This window comes from Nerophis ophidion, linkage group LG26 (assembly GCF_033978795.1).
Source record: "Nerophis ophidion isolate RoL-2023_Sa linkage group LG26, RoL_Noph_v1.0, whole genome shotgun sequence".
NCBI lineage: Eukaryota > Metazoa > Chordata > Actinopteri > Syngnathiformes > Syngnathidae > Nerophis > Nerophis ophidion.
The window spans coordinates 33,716,461-33,735,405 of record NC_084636.1 but is presented as its reverse complement, the minus strand read 5'-3'; the positions used below and the strand labels follow the sequence as shown (position 1 = coordinate 33,735,405).

The window sequence follows — 18,945 nt, the reverse complement described above, 5'->3', positions numbered from 1 at the left end:
CCACAGTTTCCAAAAACAATTTAAAATGTGAACTTGTCAGAACACTTGCATCAGTCCATCTTAGAAGAGCTCGGGCCCGGCGAAGCAGGCAAAGTTTCTGGGTGTTGTTGATAAATGGCTTTGGCTTTGCATAGTAAGAGTTTTAACTTGCACTTACAGATGTAGCGACCAACTGTAGTCACTGAGAGTGGTTTTCTGAAGTGTTCCTGAGCCCACGTGGAGATATCCTTTACATACTAATGTCTCTTTTTGATGCAACCCTGCCTGTGGGATCCTAAGTCCGTAATATCATGGCTTACGTGCAGGGATTTCTCAAAATTCTCCGAAACTTTTGATGATATTACAGACCTAAATTCCTTGCAGTAGCTGGTTGAGAAATGTTGTTCTTAAACAACTTGCTCACGCATTTGTTGACAAAGTCATTGTTTGTGAATGACCGAGCATTTCATGGAAGCTGCTTTTATACCCAATCATGGCACCCACCTGTTCGCAATTAGCCTGTTCACCTGTGGGATGTTCCAAATAAATGTTTGACTAGCGTTCCTCAACTTTCTCGGTCTTTTTTGCCACTTGTGCCAGCTTTTTTAAAACATGTTGCAGCCATGAAATTCCAAATGAGCTAATTTTTTGCAAAAAATAACTAAGTTTTCCAGTGTGAGCATGAAATATCTTGTCTTTGCAGTCTATTCAATTGAATATAAGTTGAAAATGATTTGCAAATCATTGTATTCTCTTTTTATTTACCTGTTACACAACCTGACAACCTCACTTGTTTTCGGGATTGTAACATAAAGTGATGAATATAACATAAATAATAGTAATGTAGTATAGTATACCTTCTGAAGGGTGGGTTCCCCATGCCTTGGGCACTATTACACCTCCATACCATCACTTTGCGCCTAGAAAAATCCGGACACGACGTCCACAGTTTCCAAAAACAATTTAAAATGTGAACTTGTCAGAACACTTGCATCAGTCCATCTTAGAAGAGCTCGGGCCCGGCGAAGCAGGCAAAGTTTCTGGGTGTTGTTGATAAATGGCTTTGGCTTTGCATAGTAAGAGTTTTAACTTGCACTTACAGATGTAGCGACCAACTGTAGTCACTGAGAGTGGTTTTCTGAAGTGTTCCTGAGCCCATGTGGCGATATCCTTTACATACTAATGTCTCTTTTTGATGCAACCCTGCCTGTGGGATCCTAAATCCGTAATATCATGGCTTACGTGCAGTGATTTCTCCAAATTCTCCGAACCTTTTGATGATATTACAGACCTTAGATAGTGAAATCCCTAAATTCCTTGCAGTAGCTGGTTGAGAAATGTTGTTCTTAAACAACTTGCTCACGCATTTGTTGACAAAGTCATTGTTTGTGAATGACCGAGCATTTCATGGAAGCTGCTTTTATACCCAATCACGGCACCCACCTGTTCGCAATTAGCCTGTTCACCTGTGGGATGTTCCAAATAAATGTTTGACTCGCGTTCCTCAACTTTCTCGGTCTTTTTTGCCACTTGTGCCAGCTTTTTGAAAACATGTTGCAGCCATGAAATTCCAAATGAGCTAATTTTTTGCAAAAAATAACTAAGTTTTCCAGTGTGAGCATGAAATATCTTGTCTTTGCAGTCTATTCAATTGAATATAAGTTGAAAATGATTTGCAAATCATTGTATTCTCTTTTTATTTACCTGTTACACAACCTGAAAACCTCACTTGTTTTCGGGATTGTAACATAAAGTGATGAATATAACATAAATAATAGTAATGTGGTATAGTATACCTTCTGAAGGGTGGGTTCCCCATGCCTTGGGCACTATTACACCTCCATACCATCACTTTGCGCCTAGAAAAATCCGGACACGACGTCCACAGTTTCCAAAAACCATTTAAAATGTGAACTTGTCAGAACACTTGCATCAGTCCATCTTAGAAGAGCTCGGGCCCGGCGAAGCAGGCAAAGTTTCCGGGTGTTGTTGATAAATGGCTTTGGCTTTGCATAGTAAGAGTTTTAACTTGCACTTACAGATGTAGCGACCAACTGTAGTCACTGAGAGTGGTTTTCTGAAGTGTTCCTGAGCCCGTGTGGCGATATCCTTTACACACTAATGTCTCTTTTTGATGCAACCCTGCCTGTGGGATCCTAAGTCCGTAATATCATGGCTTACGTGCAGTGATTTCTCCAAATTCTCCGAACCTTTTGATGATATTACAGACCTTAGATAGTGAAATCCCTAAATTCCTTGCAGTAGCTGGTTGAGAAATGTTGTTCTTAAACAACTTGCTCACGCATTTGTTGACAAAGTCATTGTTTGTGAATGACCGAGCATTTCATGGAGGCTGCTTTTATACCCAACCATGGCACCCACCTGTTCGCAATTAGCCTGTTCACCTGTGGGATGTTCCAAATAAATGTTTGACTCGCGTTCCTCAACTTTCTCGGTCTTTTTTGCCACTTGTGCCAGCTTTTTTAAAACATGTTGCAGCCACGAAATTCCAAATGAGCTCATTTTTTGCAAAAAATAACTAAGTTTTCCAGTGTGAGCATGAAATATCTTGTCTTTGCAGTCTATTCAATTGAATATAAGTTGAAAATGATTTGCAAATCATTGTATTCTCTTTTTATTTACCTGTTACACAACCTGACAACCTCACTTGTTTTCGGGATTGTAACATAAAGTGATGAATATAACATAAATAATAGTAATGTAGTATAGTATACCTTCTGAAGGGTGGGTTCCCCATGCCTTGGGCACTATTACACCCCCATACCATCACTTTGCGCCTAGAAAAATCCGGACACGACGTCCACAGTTTCCAAAAACAATTTAAAATGTGAACTTGTCAGAACACTTGCATCAGTCCATCTTAGAAGAGCTCGGGCCCGGCGAAGCAGGCAAAGTTTCTGGGTGTTGTTGATAAATGGCTTCGGCTTTGCATGGTAGAGTTTTAACCTGCACTTACAGATGTAGCGACCAACTGTAGTCACTGAGAGTGGTTTTCTGAAGTGTTCCTGAGCCCGTGTGGCGATATCCTTTACATACTAATGTCTCTTTTTGATGCAACCCTGCCTGTGGGATCCTAAATCCGTAATATCATGGCTTACTTGCAGTGATTTCTCCAAATTCTCCGAAACTTTTGATGATATTACAGACCTAAATTCCTTGCAGTAGCTGGTTGAGAAATGTTGTTCTTAAACAACTTGCTCACGCATTTGTTGACAAAGTCATTGTTTGTGAATGACCGAGCATTTCATGGAAGCTGCTTTTTTACCCAACCATGGCACCCACCTGTTCGCAATTAGCCTGTTCACCTGTGGGATGTTCCAAATAAATGTTTGACTAGCGTTCCTCAACTTTCTCAGTCTTTTTTGCCACTTGTGCCAGCTTTTTTAAAACATGTTGCAGCCATGAAATTCCAAATGAGCACATTTTTTGCAAAAAATAACTAAGTTTTCCAGTGTGAGCATGAAATATCTTGTCTTTGCAGTCTATTCAATTGAATATAAGTTGAAAATGATTTGCAAATCATTGTATTCTCTTTTTATTTACCTGTTACACAACCTGACAACCTCACTTGTTTTCGGGATTGTAACATAAAGTGATGAATATAACATAAATAATGGTAATGTAGTATAGTATACCTTCTGAAGGGTGGGTTCCCCATGCCTTGGGCACTATTACACCCCCATACCATCACTTTGCGCCTAGAAAAATCCGGACACGACGTCCACAGTTTCCAAAAACCATTTAAAATGTGAACTTGTCAGAACACTTGCATCAGTCCATCTTAGAAGAGCTCGGGCCCGGCGAAGCAGGCAAAGTTTCCGGGTGTTGTTGATAAATGGCTTTGGCTTTGCATAGTAAGAGTTTTAACTTGCACTTACAGATGTAGCGACCAACTGTAGTCACTGAGAGTGGTTTTCTGAAGTGTTCCTGAGCCCATGTGGCGATATCCTTTACATACTAATGTCTCTTTTTGATGCAACCCTGCCTGTGGGATCCTAAATCCGTAATATCATGGCTTACGTGCAGTGATTTCTCCAAATTCTCCGAACCTTTTGATGATATTACAGACCTTAGATAGTGAAATCCCTAAATTCCTTGCAGTAGCTGGTTGAGAAATGTTGTTCTTAAACAACTTGCTCACGCATTTGTTGACAAAGTCATTGTTTGTGAATGACCGAGCATTTCATGGAAGCTGCTTTTTTACCCAACCATGGCACCCACCTGTTCGCAATTAGCCTGTTCACCTGTGGGATGTTCCAAATAAATGTTTGACTAGCGTTCCTCAACTTTCTCGGTCTTTTTTGCCACTTGTGCCAGCTTTTTTAAAACATGTTGCAGCCATGAAATTCCAAATGAGCTAATTTTTTGCAAAAAATAACTAAGTTTTCCAGTGTGAGCATGAAATATCTTGTCTTTGCAGTCTATTCAATTGAATATAAGTTGAAAATGATTTGCAAATCATTGTATTCTCTTTTTATTTACCTGTTACACAACTCACTTGTTTTCGGGATTGTAACATAAAGTGATGAATACAGCGCCCCCCGCGACCCCGAAAGGGAATAACCGGTAGAAAATGGATGGATGGATGGATGGATAACATAAATAATAGTAATGTAGTATAGTATACCTTCTGAAGGGTGGGCGTCGGTGCGTACATGTTTGGGAGAGAGCGGCGCGGCGTACGGCGGCGACACCCCGGCGAGGCTTCGCTTGCCGACCCGAGCCAGCAACGACGTGTCCAGCGCCTCCTCTTTCACTACAACAACAACACGACAGTTTGAGGTACTACACAAAACATGACAACTAGAAAACGGGCACAAGTGCACTTATGAAGTTTAGCACTTTTAATATTGAGGATGTTGATGTTAGTCAAGTCTGTCTGCCATCACCTAAAACAAAAAATGGCGGCTGAGAATGGTCACACCAGGACAACTTTCAGCTACAGCACCACTGCAAAAGCCGCGGCAAACACAAACGCTACAACAGTATAAAGCAACACAACTTGGATCCACTGACAAAACACAAGTGACAGCTGAGCAACTTCCTGTGGAGAAATGTTGAGACTTTTATTAACATTTTATATTAGTGAAGTGAATTATATTTATATAGCGCTTTTTCTCTAGTGACTCAAAGCGCTTTACATAGTGAAACCCAATATCTAAGTTACATTCAAACCAGTGTGGGTGGCACTGGGAGCAGGTGGCTAAAGTGTCTTGCCCAAGGACACAACGGCAGTGACTAGGATGGCGGAAGCGGGAATCGAACCTGCAACCCTCAAGTTGCTGGCACGGCCGCTCTACCAACCGAGCTATACCGCTATACCGTTATTAATAATAATAAATGATTAATACTGGAAAATGTTACGTTTATGACTTTTACTTTGACAACTTCCTACTTTACACCTTTTCAAAGTTCTGTCTCAGGAAGTGAGTGAGTCGCCGAAACTTGTCTGTGTCACTTCCAATGTGGCTTTGTGTTGTTGTATTGTTGCTTTATGTTGTTGTGTTGCTGCATTATGTAGTTGCGTTTGTGTTTCTTTCCTATTTAGAATACACAAAAAAGAGGAAGCCACCTCCTTCAGCGTTTCTTTTCTATTTAGAATATGCAAAAAAGGAGCCGCCTCTTACTAGTGTTTCTTTCCTATTTAGAATACCCCAAAAAGATTCTTAATAGCATTTCTCTCATATTTTACAAAAAAAAAAGAAACCCACCTCTTACTAGTGTTACTTTCCTATTTAGAATACACACACAAAAAAGCTGCCTCTAACTAGCGTTTTTTTCCTATTTAGAATTGCTCCCAAAAAAGAGAGCCGCCTTTTACTAGTGTTTCTTTTCTATTTAGAATACCCAAAAATAGATTCTTACTAGCGCTTCCTTCCTATTTTGAAAACACAAAAAAAGAGAAAGCCGCCTCTTACTAGTGTTTCTTTTCTATTTAGAATACCCAAAAAAAGAGAGACACCTCTCACTAGTGTTTCTTTCCTATTTAGAATACACACAAGAGAAAGCTGCCTCTTTTTAATAGCATTTATTTCCTATTTAGAATACACAAAAAAGAGAAAGCTGCCTCTTAATAGCATTTCTTTCCTATTTAGAATACACAAAAAAAGAGAAAGCCGTGTCTTACTAGTGTTTCTTTTCTATTTAGAATACACACAAAAAAAGAAAGCCACCTCTTACTAGTGTTTCTTTCCTATTCAGAATACACACAAAAAGAGAAAGCTGCCTCTTACTAGTGTTTCTTTTGTATTTTGAACACACCAAAAAAGAGAAAGCCTCCTCTTATTAGCGTTTCTTTCCTATTTAGCATACGCAAAAAAAAGAAAGCCGCCTCTTACTTGTGTGTCTTTTCTATTTAGAATACACACAAAAGAGAAAGCTGCCTCTTTGTAGTGTTTATTTCCTATTTAGAATACACACAAAAAAGAGAAAGCCTCCTCTTACTAGTGTTTCTTTCCTATTTAGAATACACACAAAAAAGAGAAAGCTGCCTCTTAACAGCGTTTCTTTCCTATTTAGAATATGCAAAAAAAGAGAAAGCCGCATTTTACTTGTGTTTCTATCTATTCAGAATACACACAAAAAAGAAAGCCACCTCTTACTAATGTTTCTTTCCTATTTAGAATATACAAAAAAGTGAAAACTGCCTCTTACTAATGTTTCTTTTCTATTTAGAATACACACATAAAAGAAAAAGCTGCTTCTTACTAGTGTTTTTTTCCTATTTAGAATACACACAAAAAAGAGAGAGCCGCCTCTTACTAGCGATTCTTTCCTATTTAGAATACACAACAAAGAGAAAGCCACCTCTTACTAGTGTTTCTTTCCTATTTAGAATACACAAAAAAGAGAAAGACGCCTCTTACTAGTGTTTCTGTCCTATCTAGAATACACACAAAAAAGAGAAAGCTGCCTTTTAATAGCATATCTTTCCTATTTAGAATACACAAAAAAGAGAAAGCCACCTCTTACTAGTGTTTCTTTCCTATTTAGAATACACAAAAAAGAGAAAGCCACCTCTTACTAGCGTTTCTTTCCTATTTAGAATATGTAAAAAAAGAGAAAGCCGCCTTTTACTAGTGTTTCTTTTTTATTCAGAATACACACAAAAAAAAGAAAGCCACCTCTTACTAATGTTTCTTCTCTATTTGGAATACACACATAAAAGAGAAAGCTTCCTTTTACTAGTGTTTATTTCCTATTTAGAATACACACAAAAAAGAGAGCCGCCTCTAACTAGCGATTCTTTCCTATTTAGAATACACAAGAAAGAGAAAGCCACCTCTTACTAGTGTTTCTTTTCTATTTAGAATACACAAAAAAAGAGAGCCACCTCTTACTAGTGTTTCTTTCCTATTTAGAATACACACATTAAAGAGAAAGCTGCCTTTTACTAGTGTTTATTTCCTATTTAGAATACACACAAAAAAGAGCCGCCTCTTACTAGCGATTATTTCCTATTTAGAATACACAACAAAGAGAAAGCCACCTCTTACTAGTATTTCTTTTCTATTTAGAATACACAAAAAAAGAGAGCCCCCTCTTACTAGTGTTTCTTTCCTATTTAGAATACACAAAAAAGAGAAAGACGCCTCTTACTAGTGTTTCTGTCCTATCTAGAATACACACAAAAAAAGAGAAAGCTGCCTTTTAATAGCATATCTTTCCTATTTAGAATACACAAAAAAGAGAAAGCCACCTCTTACTAGCGTTTCTTTCCTATTTAGAATACACAAAAAAGAGAAAGCCACCTCTTACTAGCGTTTCTTTCCTATTTAGAATACACAAAAAAGAGAAAGCCGCCTCTTACTAGTGTTTCTTTCCTATTTAGAATACACAAAAACGAGAAAGCCACCTCTTACTAGCGTTTCTTTCCTATTTAGAATATGTAAAAAAAGAGAAAGCCGCCTTTTACGAGTGTTTCTTTTTTATTCAGAATACACACAAAAAAAAGAAAGCCACCTCTTACTAATGTTTCTTTCCTATTTAGAATACACAAAAAAGAGAAAACCGCCTCTTACTAATGTTTCTTCTCTATTTGGAATACACACATAAAAGAGAAAGCTGCCTTTTACTAGTGTTTATTTCCCATTTAGAATACACACAAAAAAGAGAGCCGCCTCTAACTAGCGCTTCTTTCTTATTTAGAATACACAAGAAAGAGAAAGCCACCTCTTACTAGTGTTTCTTTTCTATTTAGAATACACAAAAAAAGAGAGCCACCTCTTACTAGTGTTTATTTCCTATTTAGAATACACAAAAAAGAGAAAGACGCCTCTTACTAGTGTTTCTGTCCTATCTAGAATACACACAAAAAAGAGAAAGCTGCCTTTTAATAGCATATCTTTCCTATTTAGAATACACAAAAAAGAGAAAGCCGCCTCTTACTAGCGTTTCTTTCCTATTTAGAATATGTAAAAAAAAGAGAAAGCCGCCTTTTACTAGTGTTTCTTTTCTATTCAGAATACACACAAAAAAAAGAAAGCCACCTCTTACTAATGTTTCTTTCCTATTTAGAATACACAAAAAAGAGAAAACCGCCTCTTACTAATGTTTTTTTTGTATTTGGAATACACACAAAGAGAAAGCTGCCTTTTACTAGTGTTTATTTCCTATTTAGAATACACACAAAAAAGAGAGAGCCGCCTCTTACTAGCGATTCTTTCCTATTTAGAATACACAACAAAGAGAAAGCCACCTCTTACTAGTGTTTCTTTCCTATTTAGAATATACAAAAAAGAGAAAACCGCCTCTTACTGTTTATTTTCTATTTGGAATACACACATTAAAGAGAAAGCTGCCTTTTACTAGTGTTTATTTCCTATTTAGAATACACACAAAAAAGAGAGCCGCCTCTTACTAGCGATTCTTTCCTATTTAGAATACACAACAAAGAGAAAGCCACCTCTTACTAGTGTTTCTTTCCTATTTAGAATACACACATTAAAGAGAAAGCTGCCTTTTACTAGTGTTTATTTCCTATTTAGAATACACACAAAAAAGAGAGAGCCGCCTCTTACTAGTGTTTCTTTCCTATTTAGAATACACAAAAAGAGAAAGCCACCTCTTGCAAGTGTTTCTTTACTATTTAGAATAAACGAATAAGCAACATCTTACAGCGCTTGCAGAGCCAGATCATACTGCTGGGGGTCGCCTACAGCCACACTGTGTTAGTGAATGGATTGGTAGTGTTTTTTTACCTGACTTGGTCCTGTGGTAGTTGTCGTAATGGCTGCAGGGCTGGCTGCTGAACAGGTTGTCACACTGCAGGTGACGACACACGGTCTCCAAGAAGCGCAGCACGAAGGCAGCGCTGGCAGCTGAGGGGAGTTTGACCAGGCGGACCCCCCCGTCGGTTCTCACTGGGCCCAAGCAAGATCACGTCAGAAAGCGGACACGTGTTGGCGTGTGCCGCGGCGAAGAGCGTACCTCTGACCACCTCGCCGCCCCCCGAGTGCGTGTGCAGGGCGCCCAGCAGGACTTTGGGCTGGTAGGCACAGTCCAAACAGGACTGGACCGCCTGCTGTAGAACGGCGTTGGCGGGCCCCGGGCCGAAGTGGTCCGGCAGATGCTGCACTTGCTTGCGGTCCAAGTGCGGGCCGCAGCTCCCGCGCTTGTCGACGTAGACGCACACTGGGACAGGGAAGGCAAAGTGAGACGGGGGCGCATGGTCGCCGGGAGCGGACTCCACCTGCACCTGTTGAGACGGCAGATGGCGAGCCGGCGGGGATCCCGCGTGGGACCTGGACTGGATGCGACGACCTTTGGAGAACCTTGGGCTTTCTCTGCAGACACAGGTCAGGTTTAAAGATGGTTCCCCGCCAAAGACCACGTGCTCTCACCTTGCTTCCTGGTTTGGGGCCCCTCTTTTTGTGCGGCCGAGGAACCGGCTGGGCGTCGCTTTGGGCCACCGCCGCCGCCTCGGCTACGGCTTTGAGGAGGGCCAGGGTCTCGCTCTTGGGCCGGCGACCCCGTACGCCCTTCCTGACAGGCAGCTGGGGCAGCGGGTTGGGGAGTCTGTAGGGGGCCTGCAGGGACCGTCTGCTGGGCTTGGAGGGTGACGACGGAGACAGAACTGGCACGTTCTTGGGCAGCGTGACTGTGACAGAAAGACGACACATGTCAGCGTCTCACGCTGCGATATCAGGCCATTTCTGTGGTATATGTCCAGAAAAAGACCTGGTAAAATTGAAGGCTCCATTTAGTGGTACGCCAACAAATCACTCAGCACAACTTCCAGACTATAATCCGTTACTTTTATCATACACTTCAGTGTTTTCCCCAGAATAATTGTTAGGAACAGTGTAATTTGGCTTGTCGCCACCATCACGTCTCCATCTCAATAGACTACAGACTGTGGTGAAGTAGGCCGGCTTCGTCGCGTGAAGAAGCCTACAATTTTTGGTTGTGTTTTCCGCTCCGTAGGCTGAATGGCAATATATGATATATATCTCGATATTTTTTCCGTGAAGTAAAAACTAAACACAAAACAGTCCTAGCTACCTGAGATACTAAGTATGTCATTATTTTGATTTAGTAAATATTGACTTATTAAGACAAAATAATGACTAAGTTAGATAAAGGATTTACTGTAAATAAGCGTTTGAAAAAGAGTTAAAAGCGGGGCCACATGCTGACATATGGTCAACTCCATCCATCCATCCATTTTCTACCGCTTATTCCCTTTTGGGGTCGCGGGGGGCGCTGGCGCCTATCTCAGCTACAATCGGGCGGAAGCCGTCGTACACCCTGGACAAGTCGCCACCTCATCGCAGTGCCAACACAGATAGACAGACAACATTCACATTCACATTCACACACTAGGGCCAATTTAGTGTTGCCAATCAACTTATCCCCAGGTGCATGTCTTTGGAAGTGGGAGGAAGCCGGAGTACCCGGAGGGAACCCACGCATTCACGGGGAGAACATGCAAACTCCGCACAGAAAGATCCCGAGGCTGGATTTGAACCCAGGACTGCAGGAACTTCGTATTGTGAGGCAGACGCACTAACCCCTCTGCCACCGTGAAGCCTATGGTCAACTCATCATGCTTAATTTATTACAGCATTTGGGAAGCCTGTAGTTGATTTTTATTATGTAAATGTTATATTTGTATCAACATGAGACAGCAGGGACCCTGCCATTCAAAACTAGGCCGCTACATTACTAATGATTAATGTAACTATAGCTGGTAAAAATAGTACAATAGCAATAGGAGAGACTATTCATCCCTGAACACCATGGAGTTCATGTAGGCTTTATGATGCACTTACATTATTATATCAACTGTCAGAGACAGAAACTCTTCATTTAACATAATGTCATTTTTTGCTTCTTCAACACAGAAAAAGGTCAAGTGAAATAACTTAGTTGTTAACTGTAGGTCAATAATGCTTGTCTTTCTCTCAAGACAGTCAGGGCTTTGCTGTCCGTAACACACACACCGCCAAATGAGCTAACGTTACGCTAAAAGCTAATTAGCCTTCCCCTCAAGGAGGGCGAGCGAGCTGAGCTGCCGCTCATATTTCTAGAACGTCAACGGGCTCATAGGGATGTTACTAGTAGTTGATGGGGAGGGGTTTATTATCATTTGGGAAGAGTCCGCTGCATTATGCTCACCTACTAAACACCTTTCTGCTCACTTGCACTGTCTCTCCTCTCCGCCTGCCTCGGCCGTAAACACTGACTCCATGCACTCTGAATACTCACTGCTGATTGGCTGTTTATGCTCTGAATACGCACTGCTGATTGGCTGTTACATGCAATCTGAATAAGCACTGCTGATTGGCTGTTACCGCTCTGCGTGTAACCAGTCAGATGGTTGTGTGGGTGGGACAATGCTGGGTGCTGCAGAGACGTACTGACAGAGGCAGAACGAAGCGTAGCAGCTTGTTAAGACTTTAGTTTAGCGCCAAATGATAATATAAATACATTTAATAAAGTCAAATATTAGGGCAACAAGAGAAGTATCCTACACTTCTCTTTTGTAAAGTAAATCTGAACAGCCCATATGGGCATCTACATCAACTATATGATTTGCCTGAAAAGCTGAACATATATATAGTTTTTTAAGACTTAGGCGGAAACCCTGCACTTTGAACCCCTGTGGCTTGTAAAACGGTGTGGCTAATTTATGTCTTTATCTCCGATAGCAGCCATACTCAAAATAGTTAAAAATAAAAAATATGCAACCACACCCAGAAAGTGTTTACCGTATTTTTCGGACAATAAATCACATTTTTTTTCATAGTTTGGCGGGGGGGTGCGACATATACTCCGGAGCGACTTATCTGGAATGCCCTCCCGGTAACAGTTCGAGATGCTACCTCAGTAGAGCATTTAAGTCTCACCTTAAAACTCATCTGTATACTCTAGCCTTTAAATAGACCTCCCTTTTTAGACCAGTTGATCTGCCGCTTCTTTTCTTTTTTCTCCTATGTCCCCCCCTCCCTTGTGGAGGGGGTCCGGTCGATGACCATGGATGAAGTACTGGCTGTCTAGAGTCGAGACCCAGGATGGACCGCTCGCCTGTATCGGTTGGGGACATCTCTACGCTGCTGATCCGCCTCCGCTTGAGATGGTTTCCTGTGGACGGGACTCTCGTTGCTGTCTTGGATCCGCTTTGAACTGAACTCTTGCGGCTGTGTTGGAGCCACTATGGATGAACTTTCACAGTATCATGTTAGACCCGCTCGACATCCATTGCTTTCGGTCCCCTAGAGGGGGGGGGGGTTGCCCACATCTGAGGTCCTCTCCAAGGTTTCTCATAGTCCAGCATTGTCACTGGCGTCCACTGGATGTGAATTCTCCCTGCCCACTGGGTGTGAGTTTTCCTTGCCCTTTTGTGGGTTCTTCCGAGGATGTTGTAGTCGTAATGATTTGTGCAGTCCTTTGAGACGTTTGTGATTTGGGGGCTATATAAATAAACATTGATTGATTGATTGATTGATGTGTGAAATTATTAACACATTACCGTAAAACATCGAATATTATTACTTATCTCATTCGCGGAAGAGACCAAGAAAATGTCAGCAATCGTCACACACACGTCAACCAATAGGAACTTGGCGGGGAAAGGTCATGTCAGACGTGCATAGTGGGTCATGGAATGCTAATCCAATCCAATCCAATCCACTTTATTTATATAGCACATTTAAACAACAATACGTTTCCAAAGTGCTGCACAGCCATGTTAAAAACAATATTATGCTCCACCAATGACTGAATAAAACAAAAAATGAATAAAAATAAAACCAATAAAAACAAATATGATTAAAAACTATTTTAAAGGGTAAAATCAATTAAAACAGTAAAATAAAAATAAAAGTGTATAAAAAACACAGAGGACAACAGAGAACAGAGGACCACACAACTCACGTAGTGTTAAAAGCCAAAGAATAAAAGTGGGTCTTAAGACGAGACTTAAAAGAGTCCACTGTGGAAGCAGTTTGAACATGGAGGGGCAGAGTGTTCCAGAGCTTAGGGCCCGACCACAGAGAAGGCCCTGTCTCCCCTGGTCTTAAGCCTGGTCTTGGGCACCACGAGCTGGAACTGGCTCTCGGACCTCAGAGCGCGCGCAGGGATGTAAATTTGGATGAGGTCCGAGATATATTGAGGTGCCAGTCCATGTAAAGATTTAAAAACAAACAGCAATGTTTTAAAATCAATTCTAAAATGAACAGGGAGCCAGTGCAAACTCTGAAGAATTGGGGTTCTATGCTGGCCTTTCCTGGCCCCTGTTAAAAGTCCTGCTGCCGCGTTCTGGACTAACTGCAACCGGGAGAGAGCTTTTTGGCTAATTCCAGCATAAAGTGCATTGCAGTAGTCCAGCCACTTGAAATAAAAGCATGCACCACTTGTTCAAAAGGTTAAAAGATAAAAACGGTTTAACCTTTACTAAAAGACGAAGGTGATAAAAAGACGATTTTAAAACGCCATTGACTTGTTTGTCTAGTTTAAAATCGCTGTCTATAGTGACGCCAACTGCTATATGGTACTGCCATAGCTATTAAAATAGATCATTTCATCATTGGCGGTAACTTATAGAAACTGAGAAGGGCTGAACAAAAATGGCACCAAAAGGAAATCATGTACTGCAGATTACAAACTGGACGTGGTGAAATATGCAGCAGAAAACAACAAGCGGAAGCAGCGCATACCTTTGAAGTTGGCAGAGTTGTTTCATGGGATTTATCGACTAGGAGTGACAGATTGTTGGGTAAACATATAGCATGTTCTATATGTTATAGTTATTTGAATGACTCTTGACATAATATGTTATGTTAACATACCGGGCACCTTCTCAGTTGGTTATTTATGCCTCATATAATAATGTACACTTATTCAGCCTGTTGTTCACTATTCTTTATTTATTTTAAATTTCCTTTCAAATGTCTATTCTTGGTGTTGGATTTATCAAATAAATCTCCCTCAAAAAAAGCGACTTATACAACGGTGCGACGTATATATGTTTTTTTCCTTCTTTATTATGCATTTTCGGTCGGTGCGACATATAATCCGAATTATTTCCAGGAAGTTTCCTTTGAAATCAATCAATCAATCAATGTTTATTTATATAGCCCCAAATCACAAATGTCTCAAAGGACTGCACAAATCATTACGACTACAACATCCTCGGAAGAACCCACAAAAGGGCAAGGAAAACTCACACCCAGTGGGCAGGAGAATTCACATCCAGTGGGACGCCAGTGACAATGCTGACTATGAGAAACCTTGGAGAGGACCTCAGATGTGGGCAACCCCCCCCTGTAGGGGACCGAAAGCAATGGATGTCGAGCGGTCTAACATGATACTGTGAAAGTTCAATCCATAGTGGCTCCAACACAGCCGCGAGAGTTCAGTTCAAAGCAGATCCAAGACAGCAGCGAGAGTCCCGTCCACAGGAGACCATCTCAAGCGGAGGCGGATCAGCAGCGTAGAGATGTCCCCAATCGATGAAATGAAAAGGATTTTTTTCTAAATTCCACAATTTCCACATTTTTCAACCTATACAAACCATTCCAACATCAACACTCATCCTGGACATTCAAACTAACATTTTCCCAAGTTCCAAACCAAATTCTAGTTTTTCCTCGAAATTCTCAAATTCCTGGAATTCTGTAACACTGACCTTTTTTAGTGGCCAATTTGGCATTTGTCAGTATGGGCTTTTTTAAAAAAATTTTTAATGGGAGTCGACTCCTTTTTTTTTCCCAAATACAACTGGCGTACAAGGGCAGATGCAATATATACACACAGGATAGCAGTGTTTAGCATTGAAAAACACATGATTGAATATTAAGCACTGCTCTACATGAGAAAAGCATTTTATATAAGATGATTTTCGCAGCCGAGTGTGAAGCGACCGGAATGAGAATCAGCACCTCCAAGTCCAAGTCCATGGTTCTCGCCCGGAAAAGGGTGGAATGCCATCTCCGGGTTGGGGAGAAGACCCTGCCCCAAGTGGAGGAGTTCAAGTACCTAGGAGTCTTGTTCACGAGTGGGGGAAGAGTGGATGTGAGATCGACAGGCGGATCGGTGCGGCGTCTTCAGTAATGCGGACGTTGTACCGATCCGTTGTGGTGAAGAAGGAGCTGAGCCGGAAGGCAAAGCTCTCAATTTACCGGTCGATCTACGTTCCCATCCTCACCTATGGTCATGAGCTTTGGGTCATGACCGAAAGGATAAGATCACGGGTACAAGCGGCCCAAATGAGTTTCCTCTCCCTTAGAGATAGGGTGAGAAGCTCTGCCATCCGGGAGGAACTCAAAGTAAAGCCGCTGCTCCTTCACATCGAGAGGAGCCAGATGAGGTGGTTCGGGCATCTGGTCAGGATGCCACCCAAACGCCTCCCTAGGGAGGTGTTTAGGGCACGTCCAACCGGTAGGAGGCCACGGGGAAGACCCAGGACACGTTGGGAAGACTATGTCTCCCAGCTGGCCTGGGAACGCCTCGGGATCCCCCGGGAAGAGCTAGACGAAGTGGCTGGGGAGAGGGAAGTCTGGGTTTCCCTGCTTAGGCTGCTGCCCCCGCGACCCGACCGCGGATAAGCGGAAGATGATGGATGGATGGATGATTTTATAAGTCAAGAAGGTGAGGCAGCAGCTCACACTACCTCATCATTTCTTGAAGAAGTGATGTCAGCCATCTTGAAAAATGTCTCAACTAGGGATCGGACTGCCGATGTTATCAGCCGATAATGCTTTATAATGTAATATCGGAAATTATCGGGTTTCAAAATTATCGGTATCGGTTTCAAAAAGTAAAATGTATGACTTTTTAAAACGCCGCTGTGTACACGGACGTAGGGAGAAGTACGGAGCAACAATAAACCTTAAAGGCACTGCCTTTGCGTGCCGGCCCAGTCACATAATAACTACGGCTTTTCACACACACAAGTGAATGCATTGCATACTTGGTCGACAGCCATACAGGTCACACTGAGGGAGGCCGTATAAACAACTTTAGCACTGTTACAAATATGTGCCACACCAAACAAGAATGACAAACACATTTCGGGAGAACATCCGCACCGTAACACAACATAAACACAACAGAACAAACAATGCAGCTCTAACTCTTCCAGGACGTTACAATATACACCCAAAATTAGGCATAACAATGCGTTAGTTCCACAACTGTATACATCGGTTGATATCGGTATTGGTAATTAAGAGTTGGACAAAATGGGAATATCGGCAAAAAAAGCCATTATCGGACATCTCTAGTCTCAACGATAACCTACGTGAATAGTTTTTATTTCAATTTTGACAATATTTCAGGAGGAAACCTTACATAATGTTTAATCCATAAAGTGCTCAGTGGGCTGGATGGGTGTAAGGAACAGTGTCATCCACCATCACCTCTCCATCTCATTGCTGCCTGGGGGGGGGGGGGGGGGGGGGGGGGGGGGGGCAGTAGACTACAGACTGTGGTGAAGCAGTGAAGTAGGCCTGCTTCGTCACATGAAGAAGCCCACAATTTTTGGTTTCATTTTCCGCTCGTATGCTGAATGGCAATATACCATATATATATCTATATATATATATATCTAGATATATATTTATATGCCTTAACAAAAAAGTGCTGCGGGAAACCATGGTGCTATAGAAGTGTATAAAAATGGAAGAGATGAGTTATTGTGATGTAGACAAGTGTCATCTTTTTGTTGATGCTCCTCTTAGACACACGAAATAAAGGTGTTTGATGTAAATTAAACACAACATTAAAAATTATTCCTGACTCCTGACTACTAATAATCGGTATCAGTATCGGACCTGGAAAAAAAACATTCGGGTTGATCTCTCGTCAAAACACTGCTCAAACTCTGATGTTTGACTTTGTCCGGCGTCCCAGAATGCATTGTGACAACGAGGCCCTCTAGTGGACACACTTACCACTGTTTCCGGGGGTCTGAAGGCTGTGCTTGGTCAGCGAGCACCAGCCCACAGGGAAGATGTCCCGCGAGTCGTACTTGCACCAGTAGTCGAAGGCGCCCCTCCAGCCGTCGAACGTGACGAAGACTTCCTCGCCCTTCACCTCTCCGATGGTGGCGGGGCAGATGAGGTGCGGGTTCTTCTTGTCCACGGCCTCCAGCTTCATGCCCGGCTTGAAGTGGTTCTGGTGGGGGCCGGGGGGCTCCTGGGAGGGACAATGATGTCATGGCGGGGGCCGTGAAGCCTGTGAGGCGATGGCAAAACAACGGAACCTTTTTGAAGGCTGTCCCTGGAGCCATCTCCGCTCCGTTCAAGGTTCTCAGGAGGAACATGGGCCATGATGAGGCGTTCATGCGAAATCCTGGAGAAAAACAAGGCGATATTTATCCTTTCCTTCTTGAATCATTAACTTTTATCCAGGATCCATCTAGTTTCTGACCTATTACAGGTTCAATGTACACAAATCATGTCTTAGTTGCTCACACAGTCATGTGTTTAAATCACTTCACATTGGGCTATGTTGTTTGAGACCTTAATGTCCCTTGCTTTCATGTTATCATTTACGCTAGCACGTCATAGTGCAGCTGTCAATCACCATTTGTTACATAATTGTCATTTAAACAGCTACAAAAACTACTAGTTGCAATACTGACCTTTGCCTTATGACGGTTATAACCCATGTATTTGTTAAAAGTGACCCAGCATTGCAGTAAAAATGACCCAGTGTTTGGGTTGAATATATAACCCATTTAGCTGGGTTAATTTAACTCAGCGTTGGTTTGGTCCTTACCCAGCAGTTTTTAGAGTGTGTATTCTATTCATGTTACTTCATGTCATCTATTCATATATATATATAAATATATATATATATATATATATGTCTTGATTGGATTATCCAGAGAATAGTGCTCGATACCGTGGTAGAGCGCAATATGTAGGTGTGGGAAAGAATCACAAGACTACTTCATCTCTACAGAACTGTTTCATGAGGGGTTCCCTCAATCATCAGGAGATTTTAATGGAAGCATTCACATACAATGGTTTATATAGTTGGTTTATAATGGTTTATAAACCATTGTATGTGAATGCTTCCATTAAAATCTCCTGATGATTGAGGGAACCCCTCATGAAACAGTTCTGTAGAGATGAAGTAGTCTTGTGATTTTTTCCCACACCTATATATATATATATATATATATATATATATATATATATATATATATACAGTCAAGAAAATAAAAGTATTTGAACACCCTGCTATTTTGCAAGTTCTCTCACTTAGAAATCCTGGAGGGGTCTGAAATGTTCACAGTAGGTGCATGTCCACTGTATGAGAGATAACCTAAAAAGAAAAATCCAGAAATCAAAATCTATGATTTTTTTAACAATTTATTTGTGTGATACAGCTGAAAATAAGTATTTGAACACCTGTCTATCAGCTAGAATTCTGACCCTCAAAGACCTGTTAGTCTGCCTTTAAAAGTCCTCCTCCACTCCACTGTATTATCCT

General features: G+C 41.6%; 1 protein-coding gene across 1 annotated transcript in view; it reads right to left on the bottom strand.

Moving 5' to 3' along the window:
* LOC133543961 (sex comb on midleg-like protein 2) overlaps nucleotides 1–18,945 on the bottom strand; it is a 73,886-nt gene that overhangs the window by 34,658 nt on the left and 20,283 nt on the right. The window contains exons 6-12 of the mRNA XM_061888914.1: nucleotides 17,708–17,796; nucleotides 17,397–17,640; nucleotides 9,843–10,099; nucleotides 9,698–9,785; nucleotides 9,430–9,633; nucleotides 9,201–9,362; nucleotides 4,628–4,756 (exon numbers count right to left, since the gene is read on the bottom strand). Coding sequence (XP_061744898.1) covers nucleotides 4,628–4,756; nucleotides 9,201–9,362; nucleotides 9,430–9,633; nucleotides 9,698–9,785; nucleotides 9,843–10,099; nucleotides 17,397–17,640; nucleotides 17,708–17,796 — 1,173 coding nt within the window. The remainder of the gene's footprint in view (nucleotides 1–4,627; nucleotides 4,757–9,200; nucleotides 9,363–9,429; nucleotides 9,634–9,697; nucleotides 9,786–9,842; nucleotides 10,100–17,396; nucleotides 17,641–17,707; nucleotides 17,797–18,945) is intronic.